This window comes from Salmo trutta, unplaced genomic scaffold (assembly GCF_901001165.1).
Source record: "Salmo trutta unplaced genomic scaffold, fSalTru1.1, whole genome shotgun sequence".
Taxonomy (NCBI): Eukaryota; Metazoa; Chordata; class Actinopteri; order Salmoniformes; family Salmonidae; genus Salmo; species Salmo trutta.
Window position 1 is genome coordinate 795975 of NW_021823456.1, and position 27146 is coordinate 823120.

A 27146-nucleotide genomic window follows, 5' to 3' on the forward strand; every position below is an offset into this window, starting at 1 on the left:
CTCTCCCCGCCAATATACCCCCCTACTCTCCTCCATCTATATCCCCATCTCTCCCTCCCCCGTCTCCACCATTACTCTCCTCCCTCCGTACTCACCCCTATCCCTACATCCCACCATACTCTCCTACCAGTTCTTCCCCCCACTCTCCCCCCAAGATAACTTACTCTCCGCCCCATTCTCCCTCACGGTTCTCCTCTACTATCCCCACCCCCCCCCGTCTCCCCTACTCTCCCCCCGTCTCCCCCTACTCTCCCCCCGTCTCCCCCTACTCTCCTCCCCGTCTCCCCCTACTCTCCTCCCCGTCTCCCCCTACTCTCCTCCCCGTCTCCCCCCCTACTCTCCTCCCCGTCAGCCATTAGACATGCTAGCAGACTGACTGCCATATTCCACTCCAGAAGTCAGCCATTAGCCATGCTAGCAGACTGACTGCCATATTCCACTCCAGAAGTCAGCCATTAGCCATGCTAGCAGACTGACTGCCATATTCCACTGCAGAAGTCAGCCATTAGCCATGCTAGCAGACTGACTGCCATATTCCACTGCAGAAGTCAGCCATTAGCCATGCTAGCAGACTGACTGCCATATTCCACTGCAGAAGTTAGCCATTAGCCATGCTAGCCATGCTAGCAGACTGACTGCCATATTCCACTCCAGAAGTCAGCCATTAGCCATGCTAGCAGACTGACTGCCATATTCCACTCCAGAAGTCAGCCATTAGCCATGCTAGCAGACTGACTGCCATATTCCACTCCAGAAGTCAGCTATTAGCCATGCTAGCAGACTGACTGCCATATTCCACTGCAGAAGTTAGCCATTAGCCATGCTAGCAGACTGACTGCCATATTCCACTGCAGAAGTCAGCCATTAGCCATGCTAGCAGACTGACTGCCATATTCCACTGCAGAAGTTAGCCATTAGCCATGCTAGCAGACTGACTGCCATATTCCACTGCAGAAGTCAGCCATTAGCCATGCTAGCAGACTGACTGCCATATTCCACTGCAGAAGTCAGCCATTAGCCATGCTAGTGCCAACGTACTGACAGTTGGTGGACAGTAGAAACTGTTATTTGTTAGCAGTGGTGCTGTGAAGGAAGGAGAACGACAACAGTTATGAAAAGCCAACTGACGTTTACTCCTGAGGTGCTGACCTGTTGCACCCTCGACAACCACTGTGATTATTATTACTTGACCCTGCTGGTCATTTATGAACATTTGAACATCTTGAAGAACAATCTGGCCTTAAATTGCCATGCACTGTTATAATCTCCACCCGGCACAGCCAGAAGAGGACTGGCCACCCCTCAGGGCCTGGTTCCTCTCTAGGTTTCTTCCTTGGTTCTGGCCTTTCTAGAGAGTTTTTCCTAGCCACCGTGCTTCTACACCTGCATTGCTTGCTGTTTGGGGGGTTTTAGGCTGGGGGTTTCTGTACAGCGCTTTGAGATATCAGCTGATGTAAGAAGGGCTTTATAAATACATTTGATTTGATATACACTGTCTACATGACAGAATATCCATTGTATTCCTCGACCCTGAATGATTCAGCAGGATTCAAATGTACACATTTTATTTATCCTAAAAAGTAATAACCTTCTGCTGCTGACAGTTATTTTCTCTGGAACGTTTGTCTGGTTCTTAAATGCAGCTCAAGTTGAAATCTGAAAGGTTAGCATGGCTTCACTTTTCAATGCACTCAAGGCTGCTAAGGATGGAAGGCTGCTGTTGTGGATGTGGGCTTGAAAACACAAACTGCTGTAACAAATGGATTAATAAACATAGAAAATACAGTCAAAAGGAAAAGAGACGGGGGGAAAAAAACCGACAAACTCCATTATAAACTCCGGTATTGTATAAATATAACTAATCGCAGAGCTACTACAGAGACTAACTACAGTACTTGATAAGTTACCACACCAGCAGTAAGCCTTGTGAATGCAAAGGGGAGAAAGAGCAACATTGTTCAACTCATTAGGAAACTAAAAAGAAAAAAAACCCAAACAAGAGTCCAATTAAAACCTCCTTCAATTAGGAGACACTTAAAAAGAGAAATAATAATTCCAGTCCTTTATTCTCTCATCTAGTAATAACAAATACATGACAGGCTTTATCAGCAGCGGGAGCATGCCCTCATCCTTATTAGAGAGGGAGGGAGGGGGGGGATGTAATTAAAGAGACGGCGCTACAAAAAAAAGAAAGAGGGAGAGTTTCTCCTCTCTAATGAGAGTTTATTACCCAGCATTCCCAAATAATGTAAAACGGAACACGCCTGTTTAGCCGTGCTGTCACGCTCATTAGCAGCTGAGCAAAGACAAGATAACGACGAGACAACAATAACATAATCTGAACCTGATTTATAACAGCTCACATATTCTAATGAAAAGGGGGAGAGGAAGAATGCAAGCATATTTAGAAAGCAAGCATGTGGTTTGAGATCACTGTGTTGGCCTAGTTAGTGAGAATGTGGCGGTTGTGGCTACGGCGCTAATGCTAATTCCTTTTGTAATATGCAGATGATATGCAGATCGCTCTCTTTCCTATTCTCAGCAGACATGTTGGGTCATTCAGGGACTTCTCTCTCACGTCAGAAATGAAGAGAGAGAGCAAGAGAGAGAGAGAGCGAGAGAGAGAGAGAGAGAGAGAGAGAGAGAGAGAGGGAGAGAGAGAGAGCGAGAAAGAGCGAGAGAGAGAGAGAGAGAGAGAGAGAGAGAGGGAGAGAGGGAGAGAGAGAGCGACAGAGAGAGAGAGAGACAGAAAGAGAATTAAGTCGAATTATTTGCCTTTAAATACGTTACATTAAAGATTCAGAATTCTAATTAAGAGACAACAGGCGCTGTCAGCCTATAACACGGGTTAGTGAACACGCCACAGACCGCTGCTTCATTCCTACCACTAATAGCTTCAAAAGGAAATAAAGACCCAAGGAAATGAACACGGAACATCTCAATATAGTACTGGGAGGCATTGTGTGTGTGTGTGTGTGTGTGTGTGTGTGTGTGTGTGTGTGTGTGTGTGTGTGTGTGTGTGTCGAGATACACTCTTCTCTCTAAACTTTCAGCAATTAAAAGGGAATATGAAGTGATTGTAAAGAGGCTAACTTATCTCCCTCTCTGAATGGGTAACTTATCTCCCTCTCTGAATGGGTAACTTATCTCCCTCTCTGAATGGGTAACTTATCTCCCTCTCTGAATGGGTAACTTATCTCCCTCTCTGAATGGGTAACTTATCTCCCTCTCTGAATGGGTAACTTATCTCCCTCTCTGAATGGGTAACTTATCTCCCTCTCTGAATGGCTAACTTATCTCCCTCTCTGAATGGCTAACTTATCTCCCTCTCTGAATGGGTAACTTATCTCCCTCTCTGAATGGCTAACTTATCTCCCTCTCTGAATGGGTAACTTATCTCCCTCTCTGAATGGGTAACTTATCTCCCTCTCTGAATGGGTAACTTATCTCCCTCTCTGAATGGGTAACTTATCTCCCTCTCTGAATGGGTAAGTGTGTAATAGGGATTAGATGAAAGAAAAGGAAATATGGCTTGGTATAAAAATGTGAATATGTGAGAGTTTGTTTAGTTTAAATATGGAAATGAACTGGTGTCTTCATCACAGCAATACTACCACAATTGAGAAGAGCAGGAGGTACTTCAATATGTTCAATGAAGATTCTTTCAAATGCCCAACAAGGGGCCTCCCGAGTGGCGCAGTGGTCAGTGATCGGGAGACCCATGGGGACGGCGCACAATTGGCCCAGCGTCGTCCGGGTTAGAGGAGGGTTTGTCCGGCAGTGATGTCCTTGTCCCATCGCGCTCTAGCGACTCCTGTGGCGGGCCGGGCGCAGTGCACGCTGACACGGTCGTCAGGTGTACGCCGTTTCCTCCGACACATTGGTGCGGCTGGCTTCCGGGTTAAGCGGGCATTGTGTCAAGAAGCAGTGCGGCTTGGCTGGGTTGTGTTTCGGAGGACGCACTGCTCTCGACCTTTGCCCCTCCTGAGTTCGTACGGAAGTTGCAGCGATGAGACAAGACTAACTACCAATTGGATACCACAAAATTTAGGAGAAAAAGGGGTAAAAGTAAAAAATAAATCAAATTAAAAGTAATCTACTTCAGTATGTTCAATGAAGATTCTTTCTAAAACACAACAGAAATAAATAATCCACTTAAAGTTTCAAGTTTTATTAGTCGTACCTACGGGATACACATGGGAATACGCCATCCAAATAAATGCTGACTTGCAGGTTCCTTCCTCAATGAAATAACAATAAGAAATAATACAAGTGTAGCCCGTCTTTTCAGCTAGCCATCAGGATACTAGGAAGAGGAGGCCGCGTAGCCCGTCTTTTCAGCTAGCCATCAGGATACTAGGAAGAGGAGGCTGTGTACCAGTCTCTTCAGCTAGCCATCAGGATACTAGGAAGAGGAGGCTGTGTACCAGTCTCTTCAGATAGCCATCAGGATACTAGGAAGAGGAGGCTGTGTACCAGTCTCTTCAGCTAGCCATCAGGATACTAGGAAGAGGAGGCCGCGTAGCCCGTCTTTTCAGCTAGCCATCAGGATACTAGGAAGAGGAGGCCGCGTAGCCCGTCTTTTCAGCTAGCCATCAGGATACTAGGAAGAGGAGGCTGTGTACCAGTCTCTTCAGCTAGCCATCAGGATACTAGGAAGAGGAGGCTGTGTACCAGTCTCTTCAGCTAGCCATCAGGATACTAGGAAGAGGAGGCTGTGTACCAGTCTCTTCAGCTAGCCATCAGGATACTAGGAAGAGGAGGCTGTGTACCAGTCTCTTCAGCTAGCCATCAGGATACTAGGAAAAGGAGGCCGCGTAGCCCGTCTGTTCAGCTAGCCATCAGGATACTAGGAAGAGGAGGCTGTGTACCAGTCTCTTCAGCTAGCCATCAGGAAACTAGGAAGAGGAGGCCGCGTAGCCCGTCTTTTCAGCTAGCCATCAGGATACTAGGAAGAGGAGGCCGCGTAGCCCGTCTGTTCAGCTAGCCATCAGGATACTAGGAAGAGGAGGCTGTGTACCAGTCTCTTCAGCTAGCCATCAGGATACTAGGAAGAGGAGGCTGTGTACCAGTCTCTTCAGCTAGCCATCAGGATACTAGGAAGAGGAGGCTGTGTACCAGTCTCTTCAGCTAGCCATCAGGATACTAGGAAGAGGAGGCCGCTTAGCCCGTCTTTTCAGCTAGCCATCAGGATACTAGGAAGAGGAGGCTGTGTACCAGTCTCTTCAGCTAGCCATCAGGATACTAGGAAAAGGAGGCCGCGTAGCCCGTCTGTTCAGCTAGCCATCAGGATACTAGGAAGAGGAGGCTGTGTACCAGTCTCTTCAGCTAGCCATCAGGAAACTAGGAAGAGGAGGCCGCGTAGCCCGTCTTTTCAGCTAGCCATCAGGATACTAGGAAGAGGAGGCCGCGTAGCCCGTCTGTTCAGCTAGCCATCAGGATACTAGGAAGAGGAGGCTGTGTACCAGTCTCTTCAGCTAGCCATCAGGATACTAGGAAGAGGAGGCTGTGTACCAGTCTCTTCAGCTAGCCATCAGGATACTAGGAAGAGGAGGCTGTGTACCAGACTCTTCAGCTAGCCATCAGGATACTAGGAAGAGGAGGCTGTGTACCAGTCTCTTCAGCTAGCCATCAGGATACTAGGAAGAGGAGGCCGCTTAGCCCGTCTTTTCAGCTAGCCATCAGGATACTAGGAAGAGGAGGCTGTGTACCAGTCTCTTCAGCTAGCCATCAGGATACTAGGAAGAGGAGGCTGTGTACCAGTCTCTTCAGCTAGCCATCAGGATACTAGGAAGAGGAGGCTGTGTACCAGTCTCTTCAGCTAGCCATCAGGATACTAGGAAGAAGAGGCTGTGTACCAGTCTCTTCAGCTAGCCATCAGGATACTAGGAAGAGGAGGCTGTGTACCAGTCTCTTCAGCTAGCCATCAGGATACTAGGAAGAGGAGGCTGTGTACCAGTCTCTTCAGCTAGCCATCAGGATACTAGGAAGAGGAGGCTGTGTACCAGTCTGTTCAGCTAGCCATCAGGATACTAGGAAGAGGAGGCTGTGTACCAGTCTGTTCAGCTAGCCATCAGGATACTAGGAAGAGGAGGCTGTGTACCAGTCTCTTCAGCTAGCCATCAGGATACTAGGAAGAGGAGGCTGTGTACCAGTCTCTTCAGCTAGCCATCAGGATACTAGGAAGAGGAGGCTGTGTACCAGTCTCTTCAGCTAGCCATCAGGATACTAGGAAGAGGAGGCTGTGTACCAGTCTCTTCAGCTAGCCATCAGGATACTAGGAAGAGGAGGCTGTGTACCAGTCTCTTCAGCTAGCCATCAGGATACTAGGAAGAGGAGGCTGTGTACCAGTCTCTTCAGCTAGCCATCAGGATACTAGGAAGAGGAGGCTGTGTACCAGTCTCTTCAGCTAGCCATCAGGATACTAGGAAGAGGAGGCTGTGTACCAGTCTCTTCAGCTAGCCATCAGGATACTAGGAAGAGGAGGCTGTGTACCAGTCTCTTCAGCTAGCCATCAGGATACTAGGAAGAGGAGGCTGTGTACCAGTCTCTTCAGCTAGCCATCAGGATACTAGGAAGAGGAGGCTGTGTACCAGTCTCTTCAGCTAGCCATCAGGATACTAGGAAGAGGAGGCTGTGTACCAGTCTCTTCAGCTAGCCATCAGGATACTAGGAAGAGGAGGCTGTGTACCAGTCTCTTCAGCTAGCCATCAGGATACTAGGAAGAGGAGGCTGTGTACCAGTCTCTTCAGCTAGCCATCAGGATACTAGGAAGAGGAGGCTGTGTACCAGTCTCTTCAGCTAGCCATCAGGATACTAGGAAGAGGAGGCTGTGTACCAGTCTCTTCAGCTAGCCATCAGGATACTAGGAAGAGGAGGCCGCGTAGCCCGTCTGTTCAGCTAGCCATCAGGATACTAGGAAGGGGAGGCTGTGTACCAGTCTCTTCAGCTAGCCATCAGGAAACTAGGAAGAGGAGGCCGCGTAGCCCGTCTTTTCAGCTAGCCATCAGGATACTAGGAAGAGGAGGCCGCGTAGCCCGTCTGTTCAGCTAGCCATCAGGATACTAGGAAGAGGAGGCTGTGTACCAGTCTCTTCAGCTAGCCATCAGGATACTAGGAAGAGGAGGCTGTGTACCAGTCTCTTCAGCTAGCCATCAGGATACTAGGAAGAGGAGGCTGTGTACCAGTCTCTTCAGCTAGCCATCAGGATACTAGGAAGAGGAGGCTGTGTACCAGTCTTTTCAGCGAGCCATCAGGATACTAGGAAGAGGAGGCTGTGTACCAGTCTCTTCAGCTAGCCATCAGGATACTAGGAAGAGGAGGCTGTGTACCAGTCTCTTCAGCTAGCCATCAGGATACTAGGAAGAGGAGGCTGTGTACCAGTCTCTTCAGCTAGCCATCAGGATACTAGGAAGAGGAGGCTGTGTACCAGTCTCTTCAGCTAGCCATCAGGATACTAGGAAGAGGAGGCTGTGTACCAGTCTCTTCAGCTAGCCATCAGGATACTAGGAAGAAGAGGCTGTGTACCAGTCTCTTCAGCTAGCCATCAGGATACTAGGAAGAAGAGGCTGTGTACCAGTCTCTTCAGCTAGCCATCAGGATACTAGGAAGAGGAGGCTGTGTACCAGTCTCTTCAGCTAGCCATCAGGATACTAGGAAGAGGAGGCTGTGTACCAGTCTGTTCAGCTAGCCATCAGGATACTAGGAAGAGGAGGCTGTGTACCAGTCTGTTCAGCTAGCCATCAGGATACTAGGAAGAGGAGGCTGTGTACCAGTCTCTTCAGCTAGCCATCAGGATACTAGGAAGAGGAGGCTGTGTACCAGTCTCTTCAGCTAGCCATCAGGATACTAGGAAGAGGAGGCTGTGTACCAGTCTTTTCAGCGAGCCATCAGGATACTAGGAAGAGGAGGCTGTGTACCAGTCTCTTCAGCTAGCCATCAGGATACTAGGAAGAGGAGGCTGTGTACCAGTCTCTTCAGCTAGCCATCAGGATACTAGGAAGAGGAGGCTGTGTACCAGTCTCTTCAGCTAGCCATCAGGATACTAGGAAGAGGAGGCTGTGTACCAGTCTCTTCAGCTAGCCATCAGGATACTAGGAAGAGGAGGCTGTGTACCAGTCTCTTCAGCTAGCCATCAGGATACTAGGAAGAAGAGGCTGTGTACCAGTCTCTTCAGCTAGCCATCAGGATACTAGGAAGAAGAGGCTGTGTACCAGTCTCTTCAGCTAGCCATCAGGATACTAGGAAGAGGAGGCTGTGTACCAGTCTCTTCAGCTAGCCATCAGGATACTAGGAAGAGGAGGCTGTGTACCAGTCTGTTCAGCTAGCCATCAGGATACTAGGAAGAGGAGGCTGTGTACCAGTCTCTTCAGCTAGCCATCAGGATACTAGGAAGAGGAGGCTGTGTACCAGTCTCTTCAGCTAGCCATCAGGATACTAGGAAGAGGAGGCTGTGTACCAGTCTCTTCAGCTAGCCATCAGGATACTAGGAAGAGGAGGCTGTGTACCAGTCTCTTCAGCTAGCCATCAGGATACTAGGAAGAGGAGGCTGTGTACCAGTCTCTTCAGCTAGCCATCAGGATACTAGGAAGAGGAGGCTGTGTACCAGTCTCTTCAGCTAGCCATCAGGATACTAGGAAGAGGAGGCTGTGTACCAGTCTCTTCAGCTAGCCATCAGGATACTAGGAAGAGGAGGCTGTGTACCAGTCTCTTCAGCTAGCCATCAGGATACTAGGAAGAGGAGGCTGTGTACCAGTCTCTTCAGCTAGCCATCAGGATACTAGGAAGAGGAGGCTGTGTACCAGTCTCTTCAGCTAGCCATCAGGATACTAGGAAGAGGAGGCTGTGTACCAGTCTCTTCAGCTAGCCATCAGGATACTAGGAAGAGGAGGCTGTGTACCAGTCTCTTCAGCTAGCCATCAGGATACTAGGAAGAGGAGGCTGTGTACCAGTCTGTTCAGCTAGCCATCAGGATACTAGGAAGAGGAGGCTGTGTACCAGTCTCTTCAGCTAGCCATCAGGATACTAGGAAGAGGAGGCTGTGTACCAGTCTCTTCAGCTAGCCATCAGGATACTAGGAAGAGGAGGCTGTGTACCAGTCTCTTCAGCTAGCCATCAGGATACTAGGAAGAGGAGGCTGTGTACGAGTCTCTTCAGCTAGCCATCAGGATACTAGGAAGAGGAGGCTGTGTACGAGTCTCTTCAGCTAGCCATCAGGATACTAGGAAGAGGAGGCTGTGTACCAGTCTCTTCAGCTAGCCATCAGGATACTAGGAAGAGGAGGCTGTGTACGAGTCTCTTCAGCTAGCCATCAGGATACTAGGAAGAGGAGGCTGTGTACCAGTCTCTTCAGCTAGCCATCAGGATACTAGGAAGAGGAGGCTGTGTACGAGTCTCTTCAGCTAGCCATCAGGATACTAGGAAGAGGAGGCTGTGTACGAGTCTCTTCAGCTAGCCATCAGGATACTAGGAAGAGGAGGCTGTGTACGAGTCTCTTCAGCTTGGACTCCCACTTTCCTTTCCTTTTAATATGTCAATGAAGATTCTTTCAAAAGCACAACAAAGTATTAATCCAAACAACGACTCTTTGACACTGTCACTGGTGGCAACAGGAACTTGTTGAAGATGAAAGCATCACGTCCTATCGCAACGCATACTTTAACATCACGTCCTATCACAACGCATGATATAACCAATCACGTCCTATCACAACGCACGATATAACCAATCACAACGCATGCTATAACATCACGTCCTATCACAACGCACGATATAACCAATCACAACGCATGCTATAACATCACGTCCTATCACAACGCATGATATACCATCACGTCCTATCACAACGCATGATATAACATCACGTCCTATCACAACGCACGATATAACCAATCACAACGCATGATATAACATCACGTCCTATCACAACGCACGATATAACCAATCACAACGCATGATATAACATCACGTCCTATCACAATGCATGATATAACCAATCACTTTCAAATCCATTCTTCACATAAAGGGGGACTAAAGCAAGCGTGGTCATTGGTTGCCCAATCTAAAGGCTAGGGCTTAGTTTCCCTCCCTTTGAGGTACAAGAGCCGTAGCCTTAACCTTTTCAATTCTTCATGTACTGTTCGTACTGCTCTAATACTTGTCGCCACCAGGTTACCATTCCCTTAGGCACAAAACAGCACCCCGACTCAGAGCCATTGTGGATTTCAAAGCCTCCAGCTGCACCCGCCTTCACTTTGACATGCTACATCCCCATTATGGACACAATAACATGCGTAACACAGACCGAGAGCGCAGAGGAGCTATTCACCATCACACAGAGTCCCAATCAACTCCAGAAGTCATCGCTGTCATCTCCAGGGAGAGAGGAAGGAAAGAGGAAAGAGAAGGTCCGCTACAGCCACCCAAGCTCCACGTCCGAGTCCCAAATGGCCCCCTATTCCCTACATAGTGCACTACATTTGACCAGAGCCCAATGAGGCCCTAGGCTGCACTATATAGGGAATAGGGTACCATTTGGGATACAGACCAGATCCAGACAGTAAATGCCACTTAATAAAAGGCAATGATTTTATTCCCCCCCTCACTCACGTATCTCCTTAAGTATCCAGCACTTCAGCCATACTCACCATCAATCATCGTTGAACAGCCATAAGTGACAGCCATTTCCTGCTATTACCGGGCAGCAGAAAGCAGGGAGAGCTGTGTGTGTTCACGCGTGAACGTGTGGATGTGTGTCGAGTCCCTTAACATCATCGTACTATTATGAGAGGTCCCTGGAGTCTCCAGAGTTTCACGGAGGAGAGCAAAGGTGAATCTATTGTCATGTCCCAGGGTAAATGTGTCAGTCCTGCAGCCTCAGAATGTCTGCTGCATTTTTTGGGGGTTCTTTCTCCCATCGATCTCAGCATGCACAAGAAGCACGAAAGAATAGTGGGACATGAAACTAGCCAGAAGTTGGACACTAACTGAAGTCAGACTCTACGGAACTACAGATGTTGGTAGGTGTAAATGGTACAGCAAGACAGACATACTGTCTTTGTGCGTGACGGATGGACACAACACATTAAGAGGTCGCTGTAGAATCATCTCGATACTACACGAGACAAGAAAGCCTAATTAAGAAAACAGACAAGCCGCTTGATAAACCCATAGCAGCGTATTTCATCCTATCTGTGTTCATAAATCAGCATGTTGATTATGGCCCCCCCCCCCCCTCCCAGTGTTACACTAATTAACGACAGGGATCAGGACCGCATGAAATTACAGCCAACACTAACGGCTGGTTAGCACAGGGGATTGTGACAGATCTGTGACAATCTGAGTGTGTGTGTGTGTGTGTGTGTGTGTGTGTGTGTGTGTGTGTCTGTGTGTAAAAGTTTTACAACAGTCGCTACATCAAAATAATAACCACATCTGTCATCGCAGCGCTTCCCTTTTGGTTATGCAGCGGGTGACTAGCCGGGAAAACAACACAACAGGAAAAGGAAAGAGAAGTCAGGCATGAAAAACGTGACGCTATAGGGGTCGTCTGTGGTGGTATTCACAGTACGCAACACTACCTCTCACACACTGTTCTGTTACCTACTCTGAACGTTCTCACAACACCTCCAGGAAGTCACATGGTTCAGAGTAGGAAAGTAGAACTTGTCTGCCAATCAAAAGTCCACAAACTACTGGGTCAGTGGAACCCACATCACATGACAACCAGGAGCTTTACCTGTGTATCAACTGGTACAAAAGTGGAGTGGGAAAATGGTTGGATAAATGAAAGCGGGTATTGTTTGATGTAGTAGGTGTGGGGTAGAGGATGTTTTACAGTAGTTGGTGTTGCTCAGAACAATGTACAGTCGTGGCCAAAAGTTTTGAGAATAACACAAATATTAATTTCCACAAAGTTTGCTGCTTCTGTGTCTTTAGATATTTTTGTCAGATGTTACTATGGAATACTGAAGTATAATTACAAGCATTTCATAAGTTTCAAAGGCTTTTATTGACAATTACATAAAGTTGATGCAGAGTCAATATTTGCAGTGTTGACCCTTCTTTTTCAAGACCTCTGCAATCCGCCCTGGCATGCTGTCAATTAACTTCTGGGCCACATCCTGACTGATGGCTGCCCATTCTTGCATAATCAATGCTTGGAGTTTGTCAGAATTTGTGGGGTTTTGTTTGTCCACCCGCACCTTGAGGATTGACCACAAGTTCTCTATGGGATTATGGTCTGGGGAGTTTCCTGGCCATGGACCCAAAATATCAATGTTTTGTTACCCGAGCCACTTAGTTATCACTTTTGCCTTATGGCAAGGTGCTCCATCATGCTGGAAATTGCATTGTTTGTCACCAAACTGTTCCTGGATGGTTGGGAGAAGTTGCTCTCGGAGGATGTGTTGGTACCATTCTTTATTCATGGCTGTGTTCTTAGGCAAAATTGTGAGTGAGCTCACTCCCTTGGCTGAAAAGCAACCCCACACATGAATGGTCTCAGGATGCTTTACTGTTGGCATGACACAGGACTGATGGTAGCGCTCACCTTGTCTTCTCTGGACAAGCTTTTTTCCGGATGCCCCAAACAATCGGAAAGGGGATTCATCAGAGAAAATAACTTTACCCCAGTCCTCAGCAGTCCAATCCCTGCACCTTTTGCAGAATATCAGTCTATCCCTGATGTTTTTCCTGGAGAGAAGTGGCTTCTTTGCTGCCCTTCTTGACACCAGGCATCCTCCAAAAGTATTTGCCTCACTGTGCGTGCAGATGCACTCACACCTGCCTGCTGCCATTCCTGAGCAAGCTCTGTACTGGTGGTGCCCCGATCCCGCAGCCGAATCAGCTTTAGGAGACGTTCCTGGCGCTTGCTGGACTTTCTTGGGCGCCCTGAAGCCTTCTTCACAACAATTGAACCGCTCTCCTTGAAGTTCTTGATGATCCGATAAATGGTTGATTTAGGTGCAATCTTACTGGCAGCAATATCCCTGCCTGTGAAGCCTTTTTTTTTGCAAAGCAATGATGACGACATGTGTTTCCTTGCAGGCAACCATGGTTGACAGAGGAAGAACAATGATTCCAAGCACCACCCTCCTTTTGAAGCTTCCAATCTGTTATTCGAACTCAATCAGCATGACAGAGTGATCTCCAGCCTTGTCCTCGTCAACACTCACACCTGTGTTAACAAGAGAATCACTGACATGATGTCAGCTGGTCCTTTTGTGGCAGGGCTGAAATGCAGTGGAAATGTTTTTTGGGGATTCAGTTCATTTGCATGGCAAAGAGGGACTTTGCAATTCATCTGATCACTCTTCATAACATTCTGGAGTATATGCAAATTGCCATCATAAAAACTGAGGCAGCAGACTGTGAAAATGTATATTTGTGTCATTCAAAACTTTTGGCCACGACTGTACTGTTGAATGGTGTTTTACAGTAGTAGGTGGTTAAGAACTATGTACTGTTGAATGGTGTTTTACAGTAGTTGGTGGTTTAGAACAATGTACTGTTGAATGGTGTTTTACAGTAGTTGGTGGTTTAGAACTATGTACTGTTGAATGGTGTTTTACAGTAGTAGGTGGTTAAGAACTATGTACTGTTGAATGGTGTTTTACAGTAGTTGGTGGTTTAGAACAATGTACTGTTGAATGGTGTTTTACAGTAGTTGGTGGTTTAGAACTATGTACTGTTGAATGGTGTTTTACAGTAGTAGGTGGTTAAGAACTATGTACTGTTGAATGGTGTTTTACAGTAGTTGGTGGTTTAGAACAATGTACTGTTGAATGGTGTTTTACAGTAGTTGGTGGTTTAGAACTATGTACTGTTGAATGGTGTTTTACAGTAGTTGGTGGTTTAGAACAATGTACTGTTGAATGGTGTTTTACAGTAGTTGGTGGTTTAGAACTATGTACTGTGTTTTACAGTAGTTGGTGGTTTAGAACACATCTGTATACATGTGGCCCTTGTTTGGACACTGTGTTAACAAACCTCCAAACGAGCTTCAATGCCATACAACACTCCTTCTGGGGCCTCCAACTGCTCTTAAACGCAAGTAAAACTAAATGCATGCTATTCACCCGATCGCTGCCTGCACCTGCCCACCCGACTAGCATCACTACTCTGGACGGCTCTGACTTAAAATATGTGGACAACTACAAATACCTAGGTGTCTGGTTAGACTGTAAACTCTCCTTCCAGACTCATATCAAACATCTCCAATCCAAAGTTAAATCTAGAATTGGCTTCCTATTTCGCAACAAAGCATCCTTCACTCATGCTGCCAAACATACCCTCGTAAAACTGACCATCCTACCGATCCTCAACTTCGGCGATGTAATTTACAAAATAGCCTCCAACACTCTACTCAGCAAACTGGATGCAGTCTATCACAGCGCCATCCGTTTTGTCACCAAAGCCCCATACACTACCCACCACTGCGACCTGTATGCTCTCGTCGGCTGGCCCTCGCTACATATTCGTCGCCAGACCCACTGGCTCCAGGTCATCTATAAGTCTATGCTAGGTAAAGCTCCGCCTTATCTCATCTCACTGGTCACCATAACAACACCCACCCGTAGCACGCGCTCCAGCAGGTATATCTCACTGGTCATCCCCCAAAGCCAACACCTCCTTTGGCCTCCTTTCCTTCCAGTTCTCTGCTGCCAATAACTGGAAAGAATTGCAAAAAACACTGAAGTTGGAGACTTATATTTCCCTCAATAACTTTAAGCACCAGCTATCTGAGCAGCTTACCGACCACTGCAGCTGTACATAGCCCATCTGTAAATAGCCCATCCAACTACCTCATCCCCATATTGTTTTTATTAACTTTTTATGCCCTTTTGCACACCAGTATTTCTACTTGCACATCCTCATCTGCACATCTATCACTCCAGTGTTAATTTGCTAAATTGTAATTACTTCGCTACTATGGCCTATTTATTGCCTTACCTCCTTACTCCATTTGCACACACTGTATATAGATTTTTCTATTGTGTTATTGACAGTATGTTTGTTTATCCCATGTGTAACTCTGTGTTGAAAATGACAACTTGTTCTCAACTGGCCTACCTGGTTAAATAAAGGTGAAATATACATTTAAAAAAAGAACAATGTACTATTGAATGGTGTTTTACAGCAGTTGATGTGTCTCAGAACAATGTACTGTTAGATGGGGTGTATGAGGTGTATGGAAACAGAGTAACATACTGTTAGATGGGGTGTATGAGGTGTATGGAAACAGAGTAACATACTGTTAGATGGGGTGTATAAGGTGTATGGAAACAGAGTAACATACTGTTAGATGGGGTGTATAAGGTGTATGGAAACAGGGTAACATACTGTTAGATGGGGTGTATAAGGTGTAGTGAAACAGTAACATACTGTTAGATGGGGTGTATAAGGTGTATGGAAACAGAGTAACATACTGTTAGATGGGGTGCATAAGGTGTATGGAAACAGAGTAACATACTGTTAGATGGGGTGTATAAGGTGTATGGAAACAGAGTAACATACTGTTAGATGGGGTGTATAAGGTGTAGTGAAACAGAGTAACATACTGTTAGATGGGGTGTATAAGGTGTAGTGAAACAGAGTAACATACTGTTAGATGGGGTGTATAAGGTGTATGGAAACAGAGTAACATACTGTTAGATGGGGTGTATAAGGTGTATGGAAACAGTAACATACTGTTAGATGGGGTGTATAAGGTGTAGTGAAACAGTAACATACTGTTAGATGGGGTGTATAAGGTGTATTGAAACAGTAACATACTGTTAGATGGGGTGTATAAGGTGTAGTGAAACAGTAACATACTGTTAGATGGGGTGTATAAGGTGTATTGAAACAGTAACATACTGTTAGATGGGGTGTATAAGGTGTATTGAAACAGTAACATACTGTTAGATGGGGTGTATAAGGTGTATTGAAACAGTAACATACTGTTAGATGGGGTGTATAAGGTGTGTGTATGGAAACAGTAACATACTGCTGGATGCGCCGTATGGGCAGTGGGAGCAGGTCCTCTAGTTTACAGTTGTGGAACTCTGGTCTGGACTCCTGGAGCTTCTTAAACCTTCTAAAGGCCTTGTTCTTCTTTACCTGGAGCTGAGGACAGAGAACAGACACCATTTAATATTCACCCTGAGTCCTCCACTAACAGAGGAGAGCGAAGAGTTTGACAGAGATGACCTCTCAGAACAGAACATGCCACAGGACAGTCAGTTTCTAAATCAAGGGCATTTCAACTCCCTCCAACGAGGGTGAGCTGCTGTGAACATCAAAAACACTTGTGAAAGTAGCAACCAGAACAACTGTCCACAACCGATAGAATCCTGTCCTGAGACTGTTTTAACAGCAGCCTGTCTCATCACACATATCGCCATCTCTCTGTGTGGCCCCTGTCGCTGTCTGTCTGTGTGGCCCGTCTGCCTGTGTGGCCCCTGTCTGCCTGTGTGGCCCCTGTCTGCCTGTGTGGCCCCTGTCGCTGTCTGTCTGTGTGGCCCCTGTCGCTGTCTGTCTGTGTGGCCCCTGTCGCTGTCTGTGTGGCCCCTGTCTGCCTGTGTGGCCCCTGTCTGCCTGTGTGGCCCCTGTCGCTGTCTGTCTGTGTGGCCCCTGTTGCTGTCTGTGTGGCCCCTGTCGCTGTCTGTCTGTGTACTCCCCCCAACACCAATCACCTTTATGTCAGTCATTATCTCTCTGGGTTGGCAGTCAGGGTGGAAGGGGAAGTCTGTGTGTGAGAGTGACAATATGTGTGTGTTTGTGAGCGTGTTTGTGAGCGTCTGTGTGTGTGTGTGTGTGTTTGAGCACGCTCTCATTAAATATGCACGGGTAAATCATGTCAACATGAGTGTCAACAATATGACAACAGAAAGAGAGACTAATCTTGTCAGCCATCAAAACTAGCATGGCTGCTGTAGGGCCCAAGAAAATCAGCGTTTACGGAAAACGCGGACAGAATCCAGACATTAAAACGCAACTCAATAATATTTAAAAAAAATCTATTGAACTTTCATTCCGGTGAACCATAAGACATGACCATAATGCATCAGGGATTGGTGTTTTCATGCAGCTTTCTGAAACGCCACAGGAATTCCCCTGCCTGTGTGTGTAACAGCCGTTAGCGATAATGTTAATGACACCAGTATTCTGGTAGAGCAGGAAAGGCTCAATTAAAATGTTAACTACAAAAAGTAGCCTAGCTGGCAGAATGGGATCATGATTATTTGCATTCATCCAGTGGCCATTTTTTTCGCAAACTCTGCAATCACAAGAGCATCACAGCAACACAGTCCGTGCTATCTGGGATCCTTGGGACCTCCTTACCGCGTTGAAATTTAAAAACGGTTACGGTAAGCATTATGGTAAGGGTTATGGTTAGGGAAAGGGTTCCCGAGTGGCGTAGCGGTCTAAGGCACTGCAACTCAGTGCTAGAGGATTCACTACAGACCCTGGTTCGATTCCGGGCTGTATCACAACTGGCCGTTATTGGGAGTACCATAGTGGGGAGCAAAATTGACCCAGCGTCGTCCGGGTTTGTTCTTAACTGACTTGCCTAGTTAAATAAAGGTTAAATAAAATAAAGGATTAAGGCTACGGTTTAGGGTAGGGACATCCCAAGGATCCCAGATAGCACTGACCACAGCAACACCTCAATCAATCAACAGTCTCTTCCTGGTGCACACTGACCACAACAACACCTCTTAACCAATCAAGTCTCTTCCTGGTGCACACTGACCACAATAACACCTCTTAACCAAATCAACAGTCTCTTCCTGGTGCACACTGACCACAATAACACCTCTTAACCAATCAACAGTCTCTTCCTGGTGCACACTGGAATTAAAGGGTAACTACATCCCCCCAACAATGGAAATTTCTTCAATATTTCCAAGACGTAAAAAACGGTCTCCTGATGTGGTTTAAACATTGTTGTGGACTTAAAAATATCCATTTGTGTTTTCTATAAAAAAAATTAAAAATGATTCTGAGAGCCAAAAACCTGGAAAAAGGGAAACCAGGAAAAACCAAACGGAGAAAAGGGAATTTGGTGCGTTTACACTGCGATGATGAGCTCAACGTGAGAGGAATCACTGATGAACAAGAGGGAAATCAGAAACTAACATTTCAACACTATGGAGCTAACATCTCTGTGAGGGAAGACCTCAAAACTAAAATACTGCTTACTGAAGAGCCACGACATCTCTACCTACCTAGCATCCTCTCCTAGTCACCTGTGGTTGGTTACCTGTGGTTGGTTACCTGTGGTTAACCCTGCACGGAGCCGACAGCTGCAGTGATATGAATGTCTTTGGTTAAGAGGAAGGATGATTCTGTCTGCAGATAGACCATTGACTGATCTCATTGATTAGGAACAGAGCAGGGGAGTTGGAATTGATTCCTCCACCGGGTCTACATAGCTAACACGCCTGTAATTGCTGAAACATGGGGCTGTGTGTTATTAGCGTGTTAGAGACTCGTTAGCGTGTTAACAGGCTGAGGTGATAAAAACAGTGCCTTCTGAAAGTATTCATACCCCTTGACTTATTCCACATTGTGTTGTGTTATAGTCTGAATTGAAAATAGATTCACACACCCACCTACACACAATACCAGATAATGACAAAAATGAATAACATGTTTTTAGAAATTGTTGCAAATGTATTGAAAATGAAATACAGAAATATAATTTACATAAGTATTCACACCAGAGTCAACACTTTGTATAAAACACATTAGGCAGCGATTACAGCTGTGAGTCTTTTTGGGCAAATCTCTAAGAGCTTTGTACACATGGATTGTACAATATTTGTCCATTATTCTTTAAAAAAAAATGATTCAAGCTCTGTCAAGTTGGTTGTTGATCATTGCTCGACAGCCATTTTCAAGTCTTGCTGGAGATTTCCAAGCCGATTTCAATTCAAACTGTAACTAGGCCACTCAGGAACATTCAATGTCGTCTTGGTAAACAACTCCAGTGTAGATTTGGCCTCATGTTTTATGGTTATTGTCCTGATGAAAGATGAATGTCTCCCAGTGTCTGTTGGAAAGCAGACTGAACCAGGTTTTCCTCTAGGATATTTCCTGTGCTTATAGCTGTATTCCATTTCTTTTTATCCTAAGAAACTCCCTTCAGATGATAAGCATGCCCATAACATGATGCAGCTATTTTTTTTTCAGTATTACTTACAGTACCAGTCAAAAGTTTGGACACACCTACTCACTCAAGGATTTTTCTTAATTGTTTCTATTTTCTACATTGTAGAATAATAGGGAAGACATAAAAACAATGAAATAACACATATGGAATCATGTAGTAACCACATTTTTTTTTTAAATAAATAAATAGAAATATATTTTATATTTGAGATTCTTCAAAGTAGTCACCCTTTCCCTTGACAGCTTTGCACTCGCTTGGCATTCTCTCAACCAGCTTCATGAGGTAGTCACCAGGAATGCCTTTCAATTAACAGGTGTCTTCTTAAAAGCTAATTTGTGGAATAGCTTTCCTTCTTAATGCGTTTGAGCCAATCAGTTGTGTTGTGACAAGGTAGGGGTGGTATACAGAAGATAGCCCTATTTGGTAAAAGACCAAGTCCATATTATGGCAACAACAGCTCAAATAAGCAAAGAGAAACGACAGCCCATCATTACAGTCCATCAATATGGAACATTTCAAGAACTTTGAAAGTTTCTTCAGGTGAGGTCACAAAAACCATCAAGCGCTATGATGAAACTGGCTCTCATGAGGACCGTCACAGGAAAGGAAGACCCAGAGTTACCTCTGCTGCAGAGGATAAGTTCATTAGAGTTAACTGCACCTCAAATTGCAGCTCAAAGTTCTTCAGAGTTCAAGTAACAGACGCATCTCAACATCAACTGTTCAGAGAAGACCGCGTAATTTTTTTTTTTTTACCTTTATTTTACCAGGTAAGTTGACTGAGAACACATTCTCATTTACAGCAACGACCTGGGGAATAGTTTCAGGGGAGAGGGGGATGAATGAGCCAATTGTAAGCTGGGGATGATTAGGTGGCCATGATGGTATGAGGTCCAAATTGGGAATTTAGCCAGGACACCAGCATTAACAACCCTCCTTTTACAATAAGTGCAATGGGATCTTTGATGACCTCAGAGAGTCAGGACACCCGTTTAACGTCCCATCCGAAAGACGGCACCCTACACAAGGCAGTGTCCCCAATCACTGCCCTGGGGCATTGGGATATTTTTTAGACCAGAGGAAAGAGTGCCTCCTACTGGCCCTCCAACACCACTTCCAGCAGCGTCTGGTCTCCCATCCAGGGACTGACCAGGACCAACCCTGCTTAGCTTCAGAAGCAAGCCAGCAGTGGGATGCAGGGTGGTATGCTGCTGAATCAGGACTTCATGGTTGAATTGCTGCAAAGAAACCACTACTAAAGGACACCAATAAGAAGAAGAAGATACCTGCTTGAGCCAAGAAACACGAGCAATGGACATTAGACTGGTGGAAATTTGTCCTTTGGTCTGATGAGTCAAAATTTGAGATTTTGGGTTCCAACCGCCGTGTCTTTGTGGGATGCAGAGAAGGTGAACAGATGATCTACGCATTTGTGGTTCCCACTGTGAAGCATGGAGGAGGAAGTGTAATGGTGCTTTGCTGGTGATACTGTCTGTGATTTATTTAGAATTCAAAGCACACTTAACCAGCATGGTTACCACAGCATTCTGCAGTGATACACCATCCTATCTGGTTTGCGCTTAGTGGGACTATAATTTATTTTTCAACAGGACAATGCCCAACACAATCTCCTGGCTGTGTAAAGGCTATTTGACCTGGCCTCCAAAATCACCCAACCTCAACCCAATTGAGATGGTTTGGGATGAGTTGGACCGCAGAGTGAAGGAAAAGCAGCCAACAGGTGCTCAGCATATGTGGGAACTCAATTCCTCATGAAGCTGGTTGACAGAATGCCAAGTGTGTGCAAAGCTGTCATCAAGGCAAAGGGTGGCTACTTTGAAGAATCTCAAATATATCTTGAATGCTTTAACACTGTTTTGGTTATCACATGACTCCACATGTGTTAGTTCATAATTTTGATATCTTCACTATTAATCTACAATGTAGACAATAGTAAAACATAAAAGAAAAACCCTTGAATGAGTAGGTGTGCAAACGTTTGACTGGTACTTTAAAGTGCCTTATTGCAAATAGGATGCATGTTTTGGAATATGTTTATTCTGTACAGGCATCCTTCTTTCCCCTCTGTCATTTAGGTTAGTATTGTGGAGTTTGTACAACTGTCACAGCGGTCGATGAAAGGGGACCAAGGCGCAGCGTGTAGATTGCTCATTCTTACTTTATTTGATGAGAACACTTAAACAAAATAACAAAACGACAGCCAGCAGTTCCGTAAGGTACTCAGACAAAACGGAAAACAACTACCCACAACTCCAAAGGAAAAACAGGCTGCCTAAGTATGGCTTCCAATCAGAGACAACGAAAGACACCTGCCTGATTGGAAACCATACCCGGCCGAACATGAAAACCAACACATAGAAAATGATAACTAGAACAATCCCACATAGAAACAGAAAACTCAAAAATACCTACAAAACAAACCCCCCCCTGCCAAGCCCTGACCACTCTACTACGGCAAATAATCTCTTTCACTGGTCAGGACGTGACAGTACCCCCCCCCCCGAAGGTGCAGACCCCGACTGCACACAAACCAAAACCCCACAAAAACAACCCTAAACAAAAAGGGAGGGAAGGGAGGGTGGCCACCATCCGTGACGGCTCCTGCGCTACACCCAGACCCTTCGCCAATCCTCCAGCTACGGTGGTGGCTCCGGCTCCGGGCGTAGCCCCCGTCCTGCCCGCAGATCCCTCTGCTTCTGGAACCCTGACCTGTGGATCATTACCAGAGTCTCCGTGCCGAGGACCTTCGCCGCAGGCTCCGTGCCGAGGACCTTCGCCGCAGGCTCCGTGCCGAGGATCATCACTGGAGGCTCCGGGCCATGGATCATCACTGGAGGCTCTGGGCCATGGATCATCACTGGAGGCTTCGGGCCATGGATTATCACTGGAGGCTTCGGGCCATGGATTATCACTGGAGGCTTCGTGCCATGGATTATCACTGGAGGCTTCTGACCATTGATCATCACTGGAGGCTTCCTACGGGGAGCTGGAACCGGTCTCACCAGACTGGGGAGACGCACTGAGGACCGCGTGCTCAAAGCAGGCACCGGCCGTACTGGGCTATGGAGGCGTACTAGAGGGAGAGTGCGCGGAGCAGGCACAGGACGCACTGGGCCTTGGAGGCGCACTGGAGGTCTGGCGCTTAGGGCTGGCACAACCCGTCCTGGCTCGATCTTAACCATAGCCCAGCGAGGGCGGGGAGCTGGAATAGGCTGCACTGGGTTGAGCTGGCGAACTGGGGTTACCGTGCGCAGAGCAGGCGCAGGATAACCTGGGCCGAGGAGACGCACCGGAGACCAGATATACGTTGAACCGGTGCACTTCTCCCTGGCTGCCGGCCAACTCTAGCACGCAACGGTGAGGAGCTTGCACCGAGCGCACGGGGCTGTGAGTGCGCATGGGCGACACCGTGCGCACAACACGGTGCTTCTACCGTCACTCGCTCCCCACGGTAAGCACGGGGAGTTAGCTCAGGTCTTAACCTCGCCTTCGCCAATCTACCTGTGTGCCCCCCCAAAAAAATTGTTTGGCCGCTGCCTCTCGGCCTCTTCTTGCCTGCCTAGCCGTTCCTCCCAGTATCGTCGTTCCACCTTCACTGCCTCAATCTCCCACTGTGGACAGCGATACTCCCCAGGGCTTGTCCAGGGTCCTGCCCCATCTAAGATCTCCTCCCAGGTCCACTCCTCTGAACCATACTGCTGGGTCCTGCTCTTCCTCCTCGAGAATGCACGCTGCTTGGTCCGTTGGTGGTGGGTAGTTCTGTCACAGCAGTTGATGAAAGGGGACCAAGGCACAGCGTGTAGAGTGCTCATTCTTACTTTATTTGATGAGAACACTTAAACAAAATAACAAAAACGTATATATAAAATATATATATTTTTTTTTTATCTACCAATCAGTGCCCTTCCTTGCGAGGCATTAACCTTGGTATTTGTGGTTGAATCTGGGCTTAAAATTCACTCCTGAATTGAGGGACTTTACAGATAATGTGTGGGGTACAGAGATGGGATAGTCATTCAGCAACCATGTTAACCTCTATTATTGAACAAGGAATGAGTCCATGCAACTAACTTTGCGATATGTTAAGCACATTTCTACTCCTGAACGTATTTAGGCTTGACCTAACACCGTGAAATGCTTGCTTACAAGCCCTTAACCAACAGGTCAAGAAAATATTTATCAAATAAACAAAAAGTAAAAAATGTTTTTTTTTTAAAGTAACAATAAAATAACAATAATGAGGCTATATACAGGGGGTAGAGGTTAGTTGAGGTAATTTGTACATGTAGGTAGGGGAGACGTGACTATGCATAGATAATAAACAGCGAGTAGCAGCAGTGTACAAAACAAATGGGGGGGATCAATGTAAATAGTCCGGTGGCCATTTGAATAATTGTTCAGCAGTCTTATGGCTTCGGGGGTAGAAGCTGTTAAGGAGCCTTTTGGTCCTAGACTTGGCGCTCCGGTACCGCTTGCCGTGCGGTAGCAGAGAGAACAGGGTGACTGGAGACTGACAATTTTTTGTGCCTTTTTCTGACATTGCCTAGTATACAGGTCCTGGATGGCAGGAAGTTTGGCCCCAGTGATGTACTCAGCCATACGCACTACCCTCTGTAGTGCCTTGCGGTCAGAGGCCGAGCAGTTGCCATAGCAGGCCGTGATGCAATCGGTCAGGATGCTCTCGATGGTGCAGCTGTAGAACCTTTTGAGGATCTGAGGACCCATGCCAAATCTTTTCAGTCTCCTGAGGGGGAAAAGGTTTTGTCGTGCCCTCTTCACGATTGTCTTGGTGTGTTTGAACCTCGATAGTTTGTTTGTGATGTGGACACCAAGGAACTTGAAACTCTCGACCTGCTCCACTACAACCCCGTCGATGAGAATGGGGGCGTGCTCAGTCCTCCTTTTCCTGTAGTCCACAATCTCCTTTGTCTTGATCCCCTTGAGGGAGACGTTGTTGTCCTTGCACCACACGGTCAGGTCTCTGACCTCCTCCCAATAGGCTGTATCATCGTTGTCGGTGATCAGGCCTACCACTGTTGTGACGTCAGCAAACTTAACGATGGTGTTGGAGTCGTGCTTGGCCACGCAGTCGTAGGTGAACAGGCAGTACAGGAGGGGACTAAGCATGCATCCCTGAGGAGCCCCTGTGTTGAGGATCAGCGTGGCACGTGTAGTTGCCTAACCTGACACCAGATGGGTGCAATGAAATGTGTTGTTTTACAGGGTCAGCCATTGTAGTATGATTGGTGAAGTGAAATGTGTTGTTTTACAGGGTCAGCCATTGTAGTATGATTGGTGCAGTGTAATGTGTTGTTTTACAGGGTCAGACACAGTAGTACAGCACCCCTACAGCAAATTAGGGTTCAGTGCCTTGCTCAAGGACACAGATTTTTCCACGGATCTACACTTCCTTAAGTGAAGCAAATCTGGCTGCACCCTATTCAGTGCACTACTTTTGGTCTGGCCAAACGAACAAGGCTAAATAAAAAGGCACAACAAATGTGTTTCCGTCCTCAGACCCGACGTCATTAACCAGACGTGTTTCTGTCCTCAGACCGACGTCATTAACCAGACGTGTTTCTGTCCTCAGACCGACGTCATTAACCAGACGTGTTTCTGTCCTCAGACCGACGTCATTAACCAGACGTGTTTCTGTCCTCAGACCGACGTCATTAACCAGACGTGTTTCTGTTCTCAGACCGACGTCATTAACCAGACGTGTTTCTGTCCTCAGACCGACGTCATTAACCAGACGTGTTTCTGTCCTCAGACCGACGTCATTAACCAGACGTGTTTCTGTCCTCAGACCGACGTCATTAACCAGACGTGTTTCTGTCCTCAGACCGACGTCATTAACCAGACGTGTTTCTGTCCTCAGACCGACGTCATTAACCAGACGTGTTTCTGTCCTCAGACCAACAGAACATTGAGGCATGTCAGTAGACAGTGAAGCAAGGTGTTTCCAGTGGGAGTGTGTAATCTAACAGGCATAATGCCAGATCATTTCATTTCCTCCATATTATCAGTCCTCAGTGAGGTACTTCATCCATGCTGCTGATAGAGGTACAGGTGCTTTATGAGCTACAGGGATAATTAGCACAGATACTATCCCCATCGCACCTTTTTAGTGCCAAATGATGGAGGGATGGAGGGAGGCTGTAACACTTAGGACATCCGTAATGATGGAGAGACAGAGATGGAGGCTGTACCACTTAAGACAGCCTTAATGATAGAGAGAGAGAGGGAGGGAGGTTGTACCACTTCAGAGCCTTAATGATGGAGAGACAGAGACAGAGGGATGGAGGCTGTAACACTTAAGATAGCCTTAATGGAGAGAGAAACAGTGACAGTGTAGGTCTACAATCTTGTCCCTGACATCTATATAGTCTTGTATGGGGTGGTCTATATAGTCTTATACAGTCCTGTATGGGGTGGTCTATATGGTCTTAACCAGTCCTGTATGGGGTGGTCTATATGGTCTTAACCAGTCCTGTATGGGGTGGTCTATATAGTCTTATACAGTCCTGTATGGGGTGGTCTATATAGTCTTATACAGTCCTGTATGGGGTGGTCTATATAGTCTTAACCAGTCCTGTATGGGGTGGTCTATATAGTCTTAACCAGTCCTGTATGGGGTGGTCTATATAGTCTTAACCAGTCCTGTATGGGGTGGTCTATATAGTCTTAACCAGTCCTGTATGGGGTGGTCTATATAGTCTTAACCAGTCCTGTATGGGGTGGTCTATATAGTCTTAACCAGTCCTGTATGGGGTGGTCTATATAGTCTTAACCAGTCCTGTATGGGGTGGTCTATATAGTCCTGTATGGGGTGGTCTATATAGTCTTATACAGTCCTGTATGGGGTGGTCTATATAGTCTTAACCAGTCCTGTATGGGGTGGTCTATATAGTCATGTATGGGGTGGTCTATATAGTCTTAACCAGTCCTGTATGGGGTGGTCTATACAGTCCTGTATGGGGTGGTCTATATAGTCTTAACCAGTCCTGTATGGGGTGGTCTATATGGTCTTATACAGTCCTGTATGGGGTGGTCTATATAGTCTTATACAGTCCTGTATGGGGTGGTCTATATAGTCTTATACAGTCCTGTATGGGGTGGTCTATATAGTCTTATACAGTCCTGTATGGGGTAGTCTTATACAGTCCTGTATGGGGTGGTCTATACAGTCCTGTATGGGGTTGTCTATATGGTCTTAACCAGTCCTGTATGGGGTGGTCTATATAGTCTTATACAGTCCTGTATGGGGTGGTCTATATAGTCTTATACAGTCCTGTATGGGGTGGTCTATATGGTCTTAACCAGTCCTGTATGGGGTGGTCTATATAGTCTTATACAGTCCTGTATGGGGTGGTCTATATGGTCTTAACCAGTCCTGTATGGGGTGGTCTATATAGTCTTATACAGTCCTGTATGGGGTGGTCTATATAGTCTTATACAGTCCTGTATGGGGTGGTCTATATAGTCTTATACAGTCCTGTATGGGGTGGTCTATATAGTCTTATACAGTCCTGTATGGGGTGGTCTATATAGTCTTATACAGTCCTGTATGGGGTGGTCTATATAGTCTTATACAGTCCTGTATGGGGTGGTCTATATAGTCTTATACAGTCCTGTATGGGGTGGTCTATATAGTCTTATACAGTCCTGTATGGGGTGGTCTATATAGTCTTAACCAGTCCTGTATGGGGTGGTCTATATAGTCCTGTATGGGGTGGTCTATATAGTCTTAACCAGTCCTGTATGGAGTGGTCTATATAGTCTTATACAGTCCTGTATGGGGTGGTCTATATAGTCTTAACCAGTCCTGTATGGGGTGGTCTATATAGTCCTGTATGGGGTGGTCTATATAGTCTTAACCAGTCCTGTATGGGGTGGTCTATATAGTCTTACACAGTCCTGTATGGGGTGGTCTATATAGTCTTAACCAGTCCTGTATGGGGTGGTC

The 27146-nt window shown here is 46.4% G+C and overlaps 1 protein-coding gene across 5 annotated transcripts in view; it reads right to left on the bottom strand.

Moving 5' to 3' along the window:
- The window catches only part of arhgef39 (Rho guanine nucleotide exchange factor (GEF) 39), a gene marked incomplete in the record, with an annotated part of 179260 nt that overhangs the window by 129859 nt on the left and 22255 nt on the right, over positions 1 to 27146 (bottom strand). For all 5 annotated transcript variants that reach the window (XR_003877491.1, XR_003877494.1, XR_003877493.1 and 2 more), the window contains 1 exon segment: positions 15989 to 16107. Coding sequence is in view for 1 of the 5 variants with exons in the window: in XM_029749033.1 (XP_029604893.1) it covers positions 15989 to 16107 (119 nt within the window).